The sequence below is a fragment of the Rhinoraja longicauda genome, chromosome 1 (assembly GCF_053455715.1).
Source record: "Rhinoraja longicauda isolate Sanriku21f chromosome 1, sRhiLon1.1, whole genome shotgun sequence".
NCBI lineage: Eukaryota > Metazoa > Chordata > Chondrichthyes > Rajiformes > Arhynchobatidae > Rhinoraja > Rhinoraja longicauda.
The window spans coordinates 104,516,814-104,534,257 of NC_135953.1; the positions used below are offsets into that span (position 1 = coordinate 104,516,814).

General features: G+C 42.2%; 1 protein-coding gene across 3 annotated transcripts in view; it reads left to right on the forward strand.

Annotated features, from left to right (window-relative positions):
• nrg1 (neuregulin 1) overlaps positions 1-13,858 on the forward strand; it is a 402,338-nt gene extending 388,480 nt beyond the window's left edge. For all 3 annotated transcript variants that reach the window (XM_078403811.1, XM_078403801.1, XM_078403820.1), the window contains 3 exons: positions 6,071-6,201; positions 10,005-10,208; positions 12,451-13,858. In XM_078403811.1, the coding sequence (XP_078259937.1) occupies positions 6,071-6,201; positions 10,005-10,208; positions 12,451-13,090 (975 nt within the window). In that variant the 3' untranslated portion in view covers positions 13,091-13,858. The remainder of the gene's footprint in view (positions 1-6,070; positions 6,202-10,004; positions 10,209-12,450) is intronic.
• The last annotated feature ends 3,586 nt before the right edge of the window (positions 13,859-17,444 follow it).

Here is a 17,444-nt window from a genome sequence, read left to right on the forward strand (position 1 = left end):
AGGTCAGGCAGCATCTCGGGAGAGAAGGAATGGGTGACGTTTCGGGTCGAGACCCTTCTTCAGACCCTTCTTCAGTCTGAAGAAGGGTCTCGACCCGAAACGTCACCCATTCCTTCTCTCCCGAGATGCTGCCTGACCTGCTGAGTTACTCCAGCATTTTGTGAATAAATCGATTTGTACCAGCATCTGCAGTTATTTTCTTATACTACAGGTGAGAGTGGATGGTTTGGTTTCACATTGTAGGCCTGTGACTAGTGATGTGCCTCAGGAATCAGTGCTGGGTCCATTGCTGTTTGTCATTTATTTAAACGATCTGGATGAAAATGTACAAAAGGCATGGTTATCAAGTTTACCAAGAGTCTGAGTGATAGTGAGAGGTTAAGCAGGCTGGGGCATAATTATGATGGACATAGATATGATGAATATGATGGACGTAGATATGGTGACATGGACAGGTTGAGTGAGTTGGCAGATGCAATATAATGTAGATAAATGTGAGGTTATCCACTTTGGAGGCCAAATCACTGGATGAATTTAAGAGAGAATTAGGTGGAGCTCTATGGGGCTAGTGGAATCAAGTGATTTGTGGAGAAGTTGGGCACAGGTTACTGATTGTGGGTGATCAGCCATGATCACAATGAATGGCGGTGCTGGCTCAAAGGGCCGAATGGCCTCCTCCTGCACCTATTTTCTATGTTTCTCATTCAATAACAGTCTTTTTCCAGGGAAGGTGAATGAAAAGCTAAAGGGTATAGGTTTAAGATGAGAGGGAAGTGATTTAAAAGGCTCAAAAGGAGCAACTTCACACAGAGGGTGGTACATTTATGAAACGAGCTTCCAGAGGAAGTGGTTGAGGCAGGTACAATGACATTTAAAAGACATTTGGACAAGCACATGGATAGGAAAGGTTTAGAGGGATACGGGCCTAATGCGTGCAATTGGGACTATCTTAGATGGGCATCTTGGTCGGTATGAATGAGTTGGGCTGAAGAGACTGTTTCCGTACTGTATTAATTACTGTATGATTCTATGACTATGTTGTCAAAGATACCAGGCAACTTATATTTTGGATGCAATGTAGGATTACTAATGTGTTAGTGTGTCATTGAACATAATATATAATTAATAGTTTTGAGTTGGAGTGGCTAGTTTTGGATTAGTGGCATTATGTTTATGTGTAGTGCAAACAACATAGAATTAATAGTATTGTGTTAGCGCATACAATACGGACTTAATGACATTGTACTTGATACAATGTTAGAGGTATTGTGTTAATGGGTGGGTTTATGTACCACAGGATTAATAGTGGTAATATGGCAGTACATAATAGAATTAACAGTATTGTGTTAGTGTATCGATGGACATAATTTGTCGCATCAACAGCATAACACTGCCAGTACTGTCAATGATGTCAGTATAATGCATTGTAAAGTTAATTTAAAGTAGAAACAATTTTGGATTAACAGTTTTTTATTTGCGAGCACATTATTAAAGTGTCAGTATAATTGATACTGAACTAGACGAGGAGATAACAGGGGGTGGTAGGTTAATTGGCCACTGTAAATTGTCCCTAGTTTGTAGCTGAGTAGCAGAATCTGGGGGGTGGAGGGTGGGAGGGTATCAGCACGGACTTAGTGAGCCAAAGGGTATTTCTGCGTATGTATCTCAATGGCTCGAATGTTAAGACAAGTGACCAGAGGATATCCTTCTGATGTGGAAAGCCTAAGAACATAGTGTTCCTTTTGATTTTTACAATATAGTGCTAACACTTTTAAGATGCAAAGTGACATAGCCAGACTTCTGCCTCTGCACCTTCTCGGAATGATGTGCAATGTGTGAACTTGTCCTACTGTAGCCAAAGATTAAAGTCATGCAGCTCCTGTGTGTGAAGATACAAGGATTAAAAAGCCTAGAAGGCTAAAACGAGAGGAGGAGAGGCAGAGAGGTTTAAAGAGGAGAATCCCGAGCTTAGGGCCTTTGTTTGGTTTAGTTTAGTTTAGAGATACAGTGAGGAAACAGGCCCTTCTGCCCACCGAGTCCGTGCCGACCAGTGATCTCTGCACACTAACACTATTCTACACACACTAGGAACAATTTACAATTTTCCCGAAGCCAATTAACCTACAAACATGTCTGTCTTTGGAGTGTGGGAGGAAACCTGAGCAACCAGAAAAAAAAACATGCAGATCACGTACAAATCCTGCACAGACAGCACTCCTAGTCGGGATCAAACCTGGGTTTCTGGCATTGTAAGGCAGCAACTCCACCACTGCCTCACCATGCTGCCCCAATTTGCGAGTATTATGAGCATTTCTGGTTGCCCGAGTACAGGAAATATGTGGAGGCTGTGTAACCATTGTGGATCAATGAAACTCAGGGGATAGCCAGACGAGTCAGGCTGGTGCTCCCATAACATCTAAGAGGCATCTAAGGGGATGAGAACATGAATTGACAAGGCATAATGGTCTATGGACCAAGTTCAGGTTAATGGACTTTGTATATATAGTGCTCACTGACCCAAAAGCAGATACCTTGTGATAGGTCTGAAGTAAGGATGGGAATTTTAGGTCAACAAACTGAGAGCATGTTTGGGGAAGTGGGATGGAATAGGTAAGTGGGACATGATAGTTAGGGTTGAACAATATAATATTGGATGGCATGTTGTTTACTGAGAGTACAATGAAGCATGTTGGCTCAGATTGCAGTGGAATCGTGACACTCACAGAAACCAACGTTTTTAACGGTTTTGGCAACAAATGCGCTGAGGCAAAGGATGAATTAGACAATGTTATCGGGATAGAAGTACAGCATTTTATGAATGGGTCAGTAGAAAATAATGGGATCATGTCCTTCTAATATGAAATGGCTAAGAACATCATGTTCCTTTCAATTTTTACAATATAGTGCTAACACTTAGAAAATGCTAAAATGGCATTAACAATCATGTGCCACTGTGCCGTGTCAATATGATGTACAGTGCGTAACATTGTCCCATTGTAGCCAAAGATTAAAGGCATGCTGCTCCTTTGTGTGAAGATACAATGCAGGAGCAAGAGTGTTTGTCATTTAAGCATGTAAAAATATAAACCTAACAGAATTGAGAGGGCAGCAGTGGTAGAGTTGCTGCCTTACAGTTCCAGAGACCCGGGTTCGATTCTGACAATGGGTGCTGTTTGTACGGAATTTGTATGTTCTCCCTGTGAACACTTAGCTTTTCTCCGGGTGCTCTGGTTTCCTCCCAAACTCCAAAGACGTACAGGATTGTAGATTAAATGGGTTCTGTAAATTGTAAATTTTCCCTAGTGTACGGGGTGATTGCTTGTCGGTGCGGAAACGGTGGGCCGAAGGGCCGGGTTCCACGCTGTATCTCTAAAATCTAACGTCCAAAGAATTGTATTTACCTTTTGGTGTTGTACAATATTAATGGCGTGGCATTAGTTTGTCCAAAAATCTAATGTCCAATTAATGGCAATGTCTTTGCTTCGATAAATATAGAATTGTCATGATCAGTTTGTTAGTAGATGCAATTTATAGCAAAATGTGGTGTCGATATCAACAGATGCCAACTGCAACATTGAGGTACTTTTACAGAACACAGAAAGGTAGAGCACAGGAACAAGCCCTTCAGCCCACAATGTTTGTGTTGACAGACATGATGCTGAGATAAACCAATCTAATCTGCCTCCACAAGTAGCATAAAACATTGATATTGTTGTGATGGAGGTTTTATTCCTAAAGAGAATGCAAGGTATTCTCTTTGTCCCGTTTTCACACCTTACACTTCCGTTTCTATGTATCTCCCTCTCCTTTGACATCAGTCTAGAGAAGGGTCTTGACCCGAAACGTCACCTATTCCTTCTCTCCAGAGATGCTGCCTGTCCCGCTGAGTTACTTCAGCATTTTGTGTCTATCACATGTTTGATGTGTTCAGCAATAAAATGTTTGATGTTGCAGTTATAAGGAAACACACTCAGGTGACCTTCACAGATTTTCTATAGCTTGTATGATTGTTGGTCCTGTTGTAGCATTGGAATCATCTGTTGCCCAATCTATCCATTATTTGGAGGACATGACGCCCATTACTTTCTATCAGTCTTGATTTATGACCTTTAAAGGGACTTCGCGTTTTACAGCACGGAAATGAATGCTTCGGCCTGCTGAGTCCTTGCTGACCATGAACCGCCTATTTGCACTAATCCTACATGAATCCCTTTTTTTTTAACCCAACATACTCGTCAGCTACTCCCTCAATTCTGCCGCTCACCTACACACCAGTGATTAATTAACCTATCAACTTGCACAGCTTTGACAGCACCCGGAGGAAAACAACACAGTCACGGGGGAAAGAAGATGCAAACTCCCCACAGATAGTTACTGGAGGTCAGGACCAAACCCAGGTTTCTGGTGCCGTGTGAGGCATTATCTACAAGCCAAGTTACTGAGCCCCTGATACCATGGAAGTTCAATTTATTTTGTATATCTATGTTATTAGCATTCAGCGAGTGCTATATTATAAAGTAAAGTAAATAACTGGGCAAACAAATATTTCTGTACTAACTAATCTGGCTTATCAATTCATATTGTATTCAAACATCTAGGCAAGGTGCGATCAGTGTAATTTTGTTATCTTGGAGTAATAATTGGGAATGATCCATTTCTGGATGGACCTTCCAAATTATTTATTTACAGCATATCAGTGAAGTGAGAAAGCATTTTATCAGGATACACCACTGACTGGTTTGGGAATACTGTAGGTCCATCCAAGATGACAAAACTGCAGAGAGTTGTGGGCATGGCCCAGACCATCACACAAACCAACCTCCTTTCCATTGACTGCAACTACACCTTGCAGCATTGGCAAGGCTCCCAGCATAACCAAGGACCAGTCCCCTTCTCTCTTCTCTCTCTCCTCTACCATCATGCAAGAGGCACAGAACACATACCTCCAGGTTCAGGGGCAGTTTCTTCCCAGCTGAGTCCTTCCTTCTAAATCAATGTTACAATCTTCCTCAGTTTCCTACTATTTGATATACATTGATTTAACCAATCTTTCAATCAAAATAAACCTTTCCATCCTAGGTAGATTTCCTTCGAACCCTCTCTAGTGCCTTCTGATCCTTCCTGTAATGTGACCAGAGCCGTAAGCAGCTGAAGTACACTCATTTGGCACAAGGTACCTGATTTGCAATGATAAATTCAAGCTCCATCTTGCTGCCAAATACATCTCAGGATGTTGCTCAGCATGGAAATACAAACACACTCTTGCTTGTTATTATTTTGCAAAATTATTGCAGGTTATAAAATTGGCATTCAAAGACGAATCTGCTTGATACTAGATTTGTTCTCCAAAGTGATGTGCAATTCAGTGATATTTATTGAAAACCTGCCAGGGGTTTTAACAAGAAAATGTGATGTTGCATAGAATAGCAAATGCTGAAGTAACCTTGCAGGTCATGCAGCATTTCTAGAGGACATGGATAGGCGACGTTTCTGGTCGGAACCTTTCTTCAGACTACGATGTAGCATATATTTCCTCACTACAGTCACCCTCTATAATGACATATATATTGAGGGACAACTTTAATACCTACATTATGATTCTCAGGATACAAGTAATCTACCTAATTTTGTTTTAGAGGTACAATAATATCTGAAATGCAGTATAATGCAGTGCATTGCGGTATTGTATTTCAACTCAGAGCTTTTGAGTGCCCAATTTTCATTATACCTGGAACATTTTAATACTCAGTGAATGCCAAAGGTTTATCATCTTACCTAGATCACGAGTGCATCATGATAGTGAAAAGGAGAATTTTGAAAAATGAATAAGAGTTCCAGATTTTGTCTGCTCATCAATGGACTCTTGTTACTAACAATTACTGAGGCTCTGTTCGGTTACCATTAAAGTCAATCTATTGTAATTATTAGGCAGAGAGGAGGTAGATCCTAGATGAGGTGTGATTTCCATGAGGATAAGCAAGTGTGCTCTATGGCGACAGTGGCACCAGGGTGAGCACCTTGTTATGGTTTTGCGTTTCCAGTGTTCTAACCTTGTGCTATCTTTTTACAGCAATATATATTGAAAAACCCTGGATCTACTGAACACGTCATTGAGCGGGAAACAGAGACCTCGTTCTCAACAAGTCACTACACATCGACAGCCCATCGCTCTACCACGGTCACTCACACACCCAGCCATAGGTAAAGAAACCTGGACTAAACTGTGCTCTTTAATCACTAAGCAGTGATTGTGTGTAGGACAGTGCTGGTGATCTGCAAGGAACTATACACCATTCAAAGGGAATGCTAAATAGATGGGATAGAGCACTGAAGGTCCACATCCCAGCCAGATCCTCAGCCAGACAGGCAACATCTTCAGCTGAAACCCCTCTGGTGACAACATCTATGGTGGGCACACTTGACCAGCACTCCCAATGCACCAGCTCCCCCAAAAATGTGCAAGCATGGAAATGTCACCACTTGGCGCATCCACCAATCAACACCTCGGCTCTCTCCAAAACACAAGTACTGGAGTAATTCAGGGGGTCTGGCAGCAGCTGTGGAGGGAATTGATCGATGATGCTTCAGATCGTGACCCTTCTTCAGTCTGAAGAGGGGTCCCTACCTGAAACTTCATCTATCGATTCTCTCCACAGATAATGCCAGTCCTGTTGAGATACTCCAGCACTTTGTGTTTTGCTCAAGGTTCCTGTATCTGCAATTCCTTGTGTCTCCACCTCCACTCTCCTCCAAGCTGAATGCCAAAATACTTTTGAGGGACAGTTAGAAACATGGGCCCCTAACTGCACAAGTACCAAAGGCTGGGACTTGCTACAGAGAATACAGGTGATATCTTGCTTGTAGTGTGCTTTTCTTGTTTAATTTCTAGAGAGGTAGAGTCAGAAGCAGTGAAGTTTTGCTAAACCCACTTAATCTTGGTTGGGGAACTCTCCATATATTAGAACAGATATAGAGGGTGCAAACCAAAAACTGTAACTGTGTTCGCAATAACAGCAAGAGCTTCGAACGATCGGGAAAGAATGAACAGATTGAGATTCCTTTGTTTAGGAAAGGAAATGTGTGAATTGATGTCCTTCTTTAAAATTATGAATAGATTCAACTGGTTAGTTATAGAGATGGGGAGTTTAATTCAGGGGTTAAAATGTATAAATGTCACAAACGGTTTCAACAGAAAATTCAGGGGAAGCATCTTTAAAACTAGCGAATGGTAAGAATGTGGAATTTGATGTCGGTTGGAATGACTGAGGTAAATACCATAGACCCATTTGAAAGGGAAACTTGAAAACCATTAAGGGAGAAAGGAACAGAGTGGAGATCCTGGAAAAACTCAGCTGGCCAAGCAGTATCTATGATGAAAAAAAAGAGATAATCCTTTCAGAGTAGTGACCTTCTGAAAGGGGCCATTGACCTGAAACATCAACTCTCTTTCTCTCTCTACAGAGTTCATGTAGAGAGTAATGTGATGGAAATCACACCTCATCTAGGATCTACCTCCCCTCAGCCTGATAGAAATCCTCTGTTGAGCATTTTCAATGTTTTCTATTCTTATAAAGGAAGTAAGCACTGATATGATTAGAGTACAGTACATTACATTGAGTACAGTACATAGAGTACAGAGCATTTCAGTGTACCGAGGTACATGCGACAATAAAGTATCATTGAATCCAGTAGAATGGGAGATGGTTCACCCAGTCACAAACTTACAAACTTCAACCAGATGGCCTGACCGATAATTTCTGTGCTATAGTTTTGTTTTTCTATCCAATCAATGATTCAATGAAACTTCATTGTCACATGTACCTGGGCACAGTGAATTTTTTTGTTTTGCATACAATCCAGTAAAAATCATACTATAGATAAACACAATCATAGATAAATACAAAAGGTGCAATAATCGATGTATAAAGATAGTAAATTTCTCCAAGGCAGTGCACAAAGAAATAAAGGACGTTCCTTTAGAAAGGAGTTGAGGAGGAATTTCTTCAGCCAGAGGGTGGTGAATCTATGGAATTCATTGCCACATATAGCTGTGGAGGTCAGGTCAATGGATATTTTTAAGGCAGGATTTGACAAATTCTTGATTAGTAAGGGTGTCAGGGTGTTATGTGGAAGAGAATGGGGTTGAGAGGGAAAGATAGATCAGCCATGATTGAATAGTGGAGTAGAATTGATGGGCTGAATTGTCTAATTCTGCTCCTATAACTTATGAACTTATGAACAAAGAATTGCCACGTTTCACGTGTTACCATGGGCCCTTCAAGTTTCAAAGTTCTAATAATGAGAGCAATAGAAAAAACTTTGAATTTCCATGGTCAACATATTTTAATCTCTCAGGGAAGTTACAAATTTGCAATGGGTGTCCCATTTCTTTCAGTTTTATAAATTAAATTGAAAACTCTTGTCCTTTTTTCCTTCCCCTCCCCGTCAACTTTTAAAATGGGACCTATAAACCAGATTGCTGTAACATTTCCAGATGTAAACAATGGGCAAGAGCCAATGGCATAGTTTCCTCTGATTATATTTTCATTTTTGTCGCGGCCGTACTGTCATGCAGCCCTTCCCACGATGCAAGAATGCATCAGGACTGAATGTTTCAGATAGGGCTAAAATGTGGTCCTTAGACACCCGGTCATAATAACACTCCCCAGCCACCTCCAGTGATAAATCCTCACAAGAAAAGCCTCAGTGTGTCAAATTGGTTATCATCGGCATTACACCTGCAGTTTGGAGCTGTAACACAACAGCAAATAAGCTGCCTGCAGCCAGGACAGAGAGAGTTTTGTCTGAGATAGAGTGGGGGTGGAGAGGATGTTTCCACTAGTGGGAGAGTCTAGGACCAGAGGGCACACCCTCAGAATAAAGGGACATACCTTTTGATCGAGATGAGGAGGAATTTCATTAGCCCGAGGGTGGTCAATCTGTGGAATTCACTGCCACAAGGCAGCTGTGGAGGCCAAGTCATTGGGTGTTTTTAAAGTGGAGATTGATAGGTTCTTGATTAGTAAGGACAACAAAGGTTACTGGGAGAAAGCAGGAGACGGGTTGAGAGGGGGAAAAAAAGTCAGCCATGATCGAATGGTGGAGCAGACTTGGTGGGCCGAATGGCTTAATTCTGCCCCAATGTCTTATGATCTTAAGATTTGGCAATTGGATTTATTAGATTGAATGGGATGTGAGGAAGACCAGGCAGAAAATAATCCAGAGGATTTAATCTCAAGATATTGAAGCTGTTGTTTAAGATGCAAATAAGCACTTTACCCACTGGTTAGTACTCCCATTGTTACATGTCTGTGTTATATTACTGGTCCTACATTGTTGGTCGTGGCACATTGTTGGGTGCGCCTGCATCTATCTCAAAGGTTATGATTTCAAATCCAACCCCCAGGTGAAAGCATAAAAACTTGGCAGTACAGGGAGAGTGCCACGCCATCACAGGTTCCATTCTTTGGATTAGTTGTTGAACCATGTCATTTGCTCTCTGATCACTATTAGAAAAATCGAACGGCTCTATTTAAAGAAAAGCAAGGGAAGTCCCACCAAACATTGATCCTTCATTAAAACAAATTAGCTGGTTTTAATAAAGGATTGAAGATGCTGGTATATACCAAAGATGGACACAAAGTGCTGGAGTAACTCAGGGGGTCAGGCAGCATCTCTAGGAAATAAGGATGGGTGATGTTTCGGGTCGGGACCCTTCTTCAGACTGAAAGTAGGGAATGGATGGGGGGGGGGGGGGGGGAGGCAGGGAAGGTGAAGAGTTGGAGGCGAGAAAAAACGAGGACTAATGAAGGCCGGCCATAGACAGAGCATTGCCTGGTAGGTTTATTGTTAATTAGGGAAGGAATGATCTCAAGAGAAACTATGTGGACAACTGTGGAACTGGTAAAACAACTCGGGAGTAGGAAGCTCGCTCCCTCTGAGATCTTTGCAATGGGAAGACTTGGTAAGAGAGCTGAAGTTGTTTCTCTTTGTGTTGCCTGCAGTTGGAGTACGGGTCAGACGGAAAGTGTCATCTCCAACAGTCATTCCGTGCTTGTGACGTCGTCGGTGGAGACCAGCAGGCAGACGAGCCCAGCCAAACACAGAGGTCGCCTCAATGGGGTGGCTGGTCGGCGGGAGATGTTTATCTGCGTGAGGAATTCCAGGGATACTCCGGACTCTCTCAGAGATTCACCGCACAGTGAAAGGTAGACTCTTCGAGTGTTTGTATATGCTGAATGCACCGTGGGCTTAGAGCCTGAGGGCAGAGCTTAGCTTTAGTTTCAGGCCTATAGGTCTTCAGGCCAATGATGCCTGATGTGGATCCTGTACCAGATAGAGGGCAAAGTTGTCACGGTGGGCACTTACCCTGATCATATTTCCTTATGACATTGAAGGATGCTATTCGGCCAATCGAGTCTGTGCCAGCTCACTGCAAAATCCTACTTTGTTTATTTTTGTTTTAGTCTGGAGATACAGCATGGAAACAGGCCCTTTGGCTCTCTGAGTCTGGACTGACCATTGATCACCCATACACTAGTTCTATCCTACACACTAAGGGTGATTTACAGAAGCTAATTAACCTACAAACCCATACTTCTTCAGGATGTGGGAGGAAACCAGAGCGCCTGGTGGAAACCACAGGGTCACAGGGAGAACGTACAGACAGCACCCGTAGTCAGGATCGAACCCGGGTCTCTGGCACTGTGAGGCAGCAACTTTACCGTTGCGCCACTGTGATGCCTCTGATACAGTGGGAGGTTTCCAGTAACCATAGGGACCCGGGTATATGTCCAAGTGCAGGGACTAAAGGATTAGCTCTGATGATAAGGATGGGGAGCTCAGCTAAAGAGGCAGGTCTGACTGTAATTTTAGAGACTGAGCTTCAACTATAATCATGCACTGTGTCTGTAAGAACTGAAAGTTCAGCTGTAACAATAGGGACAACTCGATCTATCCTGTAGGGATAGGCACACCTCTGACTGGAGGGATTAATGGAGCGGATCTGAAAGGCATGGGAGGGATATGAGTTGGGAGAGAGTGTTCAGCTTTAAGTGTAGGTCAGTTTGAGGAGCAACTGAACGCACCGAACTATTGGAGCGGCTCTGATTGCAGTGTCAATCTGACTGTAACCAAAGTGCCTGTAGGAACATCTCTGACCATAGCATCAGTCACAGACACAAAAACATAGACAATAGGTGCAGGAATAGGCCTTTCGAGCCAGCACCGCCATTCAATATGATCATGACTGATCATCCAAAATCAGTACCCCGTTCCTGCTTTTTCCCCATATCCCTTGATTCCTTTAGCCTGAAGAGCAAAATCTAACTCTCTTGAAAACATCCAGTGAATTGGCCTCCACTGCCTTCTGTGGCAGAGAATTCCACAGATTCACAACTCACTGAGTGAAAAAGTTTTTCCTCATCTCAGTCCTAAATGGCCTACCCCTTATTCTTAAACTGTGACCTCTGGTTCTGGACTAAGAACACGGGGAACATTTTTCTTGCAGCTAGCCTGTCCAAGCTCTTAAGAATTTTACATGTTTCTATAAGATCCCCACTCATTCTTCTAAATTCCAGTAAATACAAGCCCAGTCAACCCATTCTTTCCTCGTATGTCAATCCTGCCATCCCGGGAATTAACCTCAGATTCCTAGTAATCTTTTCTCCTTCACCTTAAACCTATCCTCCTGCTCTCCAAGGAATAGAGTTCCAGCCGACTCAACCTCGCCCTAGAGTTCAGACCCTCTAGTCCTGCCAACATCCTCGTAAATCTTCTAAGTACCCTTTCCAGCTTGACAACATCTTTCCTATAACATGGTGCCCAAAGCTGAACACAATACTCTAAATGCGGCCTCACTAATGTCTTACACAATTGCAACATGACCTCCCAACTTCTATACTCAATACTCTGACTGATGAAGGGCAATGTGCCAAAAGCCGTCTTGACTACCCTGCGACTCCACCTTCAAGGAACCATGCACCTGAACTCCTTGATCCCTCTGCTCCACAAGTCCTCCCCAGACCCCTATCATTCACTGTGTAGGTCGAGCCCATGTTTGACTTCCCAAAATGCAACACCTGACATTTCTCTGTATTAAATTGTAGGGTCAGTCTGACTGTATTTGAAGGGACCGAGGGCACAAACAAGACTTTAGGGAGTGAGTAGGAAGGAACTGCAGATGCTGGTTTCCACCAAAGATAGACACAAAGTGCTGGAGTAACTCAGCGGCTCAAGCAGCATCTCTGGAGAAAAGGAATAGGTGACATTTTGTGTCGATACCTGAAGGACAGTTGTCAGTGGAAATTTGAGTGTAATTACAGGGACAGGAGCACTTGTGAATGGAGTGGCAGAGGACACGGCTGAGTGTAGGGTGAAGTTCAGAGGGATCAATCAATGATGGCCCAGGGCTTTCTGCGCATCTTCACTGGTGATGTCTTCATGTTACAGGTTTGTCTCCGCCATGACCACCCCGGCGAGGATGTCACCCATAGATTTCCGAACTCCCACGTCTCCAAAGTCGCCGGGTTCGGAGCTGTCACCGCCGGTCTCCAGCCTGACGATATCCATGTCCTCGGCACCCATCAGCCCCTCGATTGAGGAGGAGAGGCCCCTGCTCCTGGTGACGCCGCCCCGGCAGCGGGACAAGAGGCAAGACGCCTACCGGCAGTACCGCGGCGCGGCCAGGGACAACACCAGCCTGTCCGTCAGCCCCCACAGGGCGGCAGAGGATGAGGAGTACGAGACCACGCAGGAGTACGAGCTGGCGCTCGAGCCACCCAAGAAAGGGGCCAGCGGCAGGAGGGGGAAAAGTACAAAGCTTAATGGCCAAATATCACACAAAACGGAAAACGGGGGCAATCCTAACTTGGACATCAATAGCTCTGACAGCGAAACTGAAGATGAGCGGATAGGTGAAGAGACGCCATTTCTGACCCTACAGAGCCCCATGGAGGTCAGTGGAGAATCAGCCCCTGCATACCGACTGGCTGAGAACAGGACTAACTCTACCAATAGGTACACGGCCCAAGAAGAGTTGCAAGTCAGGCTGACCAATGTAATGGCTAATCAGGACCCAATTGCTGTCTAAAACCACATTGATGCACCAGTAAAACTTTATTTTATATAATGAAGTACTCCAGATACTTTACTTTAAATTAAAACATTTTATTTTATTTTAGCAGAAGAACCTTGCAGCTGGTAGAAAGTCTACAAGTTTTTATAGATTAAAATATATATATGTAAAAAAAAAGTTAGCATTCACAATACTAATGTGCCATATGTAGCGTTTTTACAGTATTTCAACACAGAAAGATATCAATGGTGCCTTTATGTTACTTTATATTGAGAACAATTAGTGCATCAGTTTCAAGCGACTTCTTCAAGTCTTTGTTAAAAGATGAGGGATTTGATTCGGGATGTCCAATGCATTATTTCTGGGCAATAGAGCTTGGGGTGTCCACGGCTTTCAAAGTGAGATATAACAAATTGATTGTTAACAAAGGCAAGAGAACAAAAGATAAAAACACACGCGCACACACACACACACACACACACACAGGAGGGAGTGAAGGAGAAGTTTGATTCTTGGGTTTTGATTTGTATGTTCAATAGTATTTCACAGCTGTGATTTCTGAAGGGACCTAACAGTTTATAAAATGGAACAAACTTTCCTATAAAGAGGAAGCTGAACCAGAGACTTAGAAGGGAAAGCCAGAATCTTTGAGCACTCCCACTGGGGATTTTTCTCATGAGGAAATCTGTTGCAAGCAACTAACCATTTTGCATCCAGCTGTCTTTGAAGGTAAACTGATGTAAAGATTTTGTAAAAAGCAGAGCTTTGTTTGTGTGTTGAGGCTGGAGAGGTGGGGGGGGTGGCAGCAAGGGGTGGAGGGGGGGGGGGGGGCAGCAAGGTTATTCACGGTTAGACCAAATTAGCTCCATGAAGCTGCTTACTTTCACTGAGAGCAGGCAGTTTACTCGCCATTTTCTCCTGGTCCGCACAGCGTTCTTCAAAGCAGCCTTTTTGAGAAATCGCCACAGTATTCCCCCCGTCCCTCCTCCTCCCTACCTTAACAATCAGACACCAGTATAACTCTCAGCTGAATCAGTATGCTTCACTTAGTGGAGTCTGGGGTTAACTCTGAGGTGCACAGTAATTGGAGTTGCTGTTTGGATGGCAAGAAATATCAGGAGTGAGTGGTGCCTTCTATTCCACCATTTGATAATCACAAGGACAAGGATTCTGGCTGGTGGCTGGTATTCTGCAAGTCACTGGGAACCTATTGTTCCTCACTGTAGAATTCTGTGATGCTACCTGATCATTTAGAACCATGTGTTATACATTCTTCTTGTCATCATCTGAGAGCCATCAAGCTGTAACGAAAACAGACCTTGTGTCACTCAGTTTTTCCCTCCCATGAACTGACACTGCGGCATAGTGTTAATCCTTTAACATAACACCGATTGGCAGAGCAGATGATTACTCGTAGAAGTTCAAAATGCAAAACATTGAGCTTGCATCTAGCAAAAGGACAAAGTTTCTGATATCTTCCTGTGTTTGTGAAACAGACGCATTTAAAATCTCTTTCAAATAAACTTTTTTTTCTGTTTAACTGTGTACTTCATTATCACTCTGGTCAATGTAGCTGCAACGGTTTCAGTTTCTTCTTTGCAATAAAGAAAGCCGGATGCCTCCTGAATTTTCAATCCATAACTCTCTGATTTTTAAGGCGTTGCAAACTCAACTGTTTAAAAGTCCAGGGAAAGCCCAGAAGGGTGTTGCGTTGTCAAACCAGTTCTTTGAACTCGTTGAAGATCTGAATTATTCAAAACTGCAATCGAATGTTTATAATCAGCACGGGTTCATTCTTTCATTAAGACAGCGATGTGCCAGAAACGTCAAGTGTGTCATCTACTTGTCGGCCCACGTTTTCATTTTCGATATTGTTGCGTCTTTTTTGATTCACCGAGTGCATGCTAATTATACAGAAGCAGGGTTGTGTGATGTTAACCCACTTGTGATGCCAGTGGCATGTCTGTGGCTTTGTAATGAAAAAAGGGGTAGTACTATTTGACAGCTATTCAAAGCATCTGGCTAAACGAGACATGTTGCACATTCCTTATTACAGTTTCAAAATAAATTGTTAATGCATCCAAGATGAAAGATTTGGTGCATTTTCCCCTAAGCAGTGGGATAGGAGCTTTCTGATTGATAATGTAAGAAGGGAGAGGTGTTAGAAATCAGTTAAAGTGGCTTAGCTTTGGGCATTCGATAAGTAAACTTTCTAATTTGTTCCGAACTTCAAACCAGACAAACTCAGATGCCCAGCAATTGCAGTCTCACATCAGCACCCTCATCATCTGACAAGTAACTCTCTTCAGTGAAAAGTAAATGACTTAATTTTGTTTTAACACCAAACCCATCCTTCACCTTGGTCAAAATGAGCTTTACATGAGATTTTTGGCAAGCTGTGGTTTCCAGAGTGACACACAAAATGAAAACAGTCGGGGTATATTCAAGCGTTTTTTTCCCCTTTAGTTGGGCTTGGAGAAGTTGCGTTGTAAAAATTAGATGGGAGTTTGTTGAGGTGCTTTAAAGTAAATGCGCCTGCTCCTTTCAACCTGCAGTCATCAAAGCACCATTGAGACATAAGTGATCATGCTAAGTGTTAACTTAGGGCATACAACACGCATGCTGCACATCCTAATCTGCCAAGTGCACACGCATGTGATGCCACAATTGTCCTTTCTAAATGTGCATGAGATATAAACAATGTACAGAAATCAGTTTTTTTGGTTGAATCAAATGCCATTTACACCTTTTGACTGTGCCCCCACAGTTTTCAACAGTATTCTGACACTTTTTCACGTCATTAAACACATTATCAGCTGGTATTATTTAGAGGCGCATGCTTCCCACATAGTTATATGTTCAGATAGGACATCGGGAGGTGCAAAATTGTTGATGCGCTGGCTAGACTGCTTTAAACAGGTGACATTTAAAGAAAGGCATTGTTTGAACACGTCACAGACAAAAGGCTCCTTTGCAAAAATCACTCGAACTGTCTAATTAGGAACAAAAAATAAAAAGTAAAAGACGAGATGAGAGAGATGGAGGGAAAAAGAGAAATGGATGAAGATCAAAATGAAAGGAACACATTCTGAAGCTGGTTGATGTTTTATCATTGACTGATCATTTCCTTAAGATTGGTTTACAAAAGCTAAGCCCATTATGATTATAGAGTAAGATGAGGCTTTATATTCAGACCAGAGGATGCTTGATGCTTGCAACTATTTGTCTGTATTTTATGGTACTCCCCTATTTTTTATTTCAATTGTTTTATTTTTGTATGTATGCAAGGGGGAGAGAGAGGTAATTCTATATATGCATTTTCTTTAGTAGTGGCCGTCTTTATTTGTCCTGTACCTGTTACAAATAATGAGCGTTTCTGTGAAAAGTCTCCAATGTCACTTTGTGAATATCATGGCAGTAGATTTATTATTTATATCACAACTTTCTAGCATTCAATGAATTTTGTTTTTCTTTTTTTGTAAATTAACCTCTAAAAAAAATATGTTCTATGTTTCGCGATTTTTTCTGGATTTTTTTTGTTTTATAAAAAAAATTAAAAACATATTAAAAAAAAGTAATTTATTGTCAAGTATAAAGGCTATCTATATCTTTCTTGTGAAGAAAATATAATCCGCATCTAATTGTTAGATGCTGCAAATCCAGTATGTGCAAATTGCAAAACATCATGATGCATTTTTATTTTTTGATTTTAATGTGGTTTTCCAAGGCAAACCCCTGTGAGCTCACTTCAACTGAAGGCTATACTTGCAACTGGGGGAGCAGGAATGGGAATGCACTTAACAAAAATTCAAATATTCCATATGATTTTCATTTGTGAAATTACATTTTTTAAGAAGAAAAAACATTAAACCATTTCATATTAGACAAAGGCATGTTGTGTTTCTTTATCCGATTTGATTTGCTCTTGGCTTTTGTGTTATGCTAATTGTCTTACCTGCCCCCAAGTAGTTGACGTCACAGATCTTAATCTCTTAATTAGGGAGGCCAAATGTCATGAACATGAGTTGCCCCTGTTAAATTAAGAAGGAAAGAACTGCAAAGGCTGGAAATCTGAGATAAATACAGAAATTAGTGCTATAGAAACATAGAAACATAGAAAATAGGTGCAGGAGTAGGCCATTCGGCCCTTCGAGCCTGCACCGCCATTCAATATGATCATGGCTGATCATTCAGCTCAGTAGCCTGTACCTGCCTTCTCTCCATACCCCCTGATCCCTTTAGCAAAAAGGGCCACATCTAACTCCCTCTTAAATATAGCCAATGAACTGGCCTCAACTACCTTCTGTGGCAGAGAATTCCACAGACTCACCACTCTCTGTGTGAAGAAATGTTTTCTCATCTCGTATAT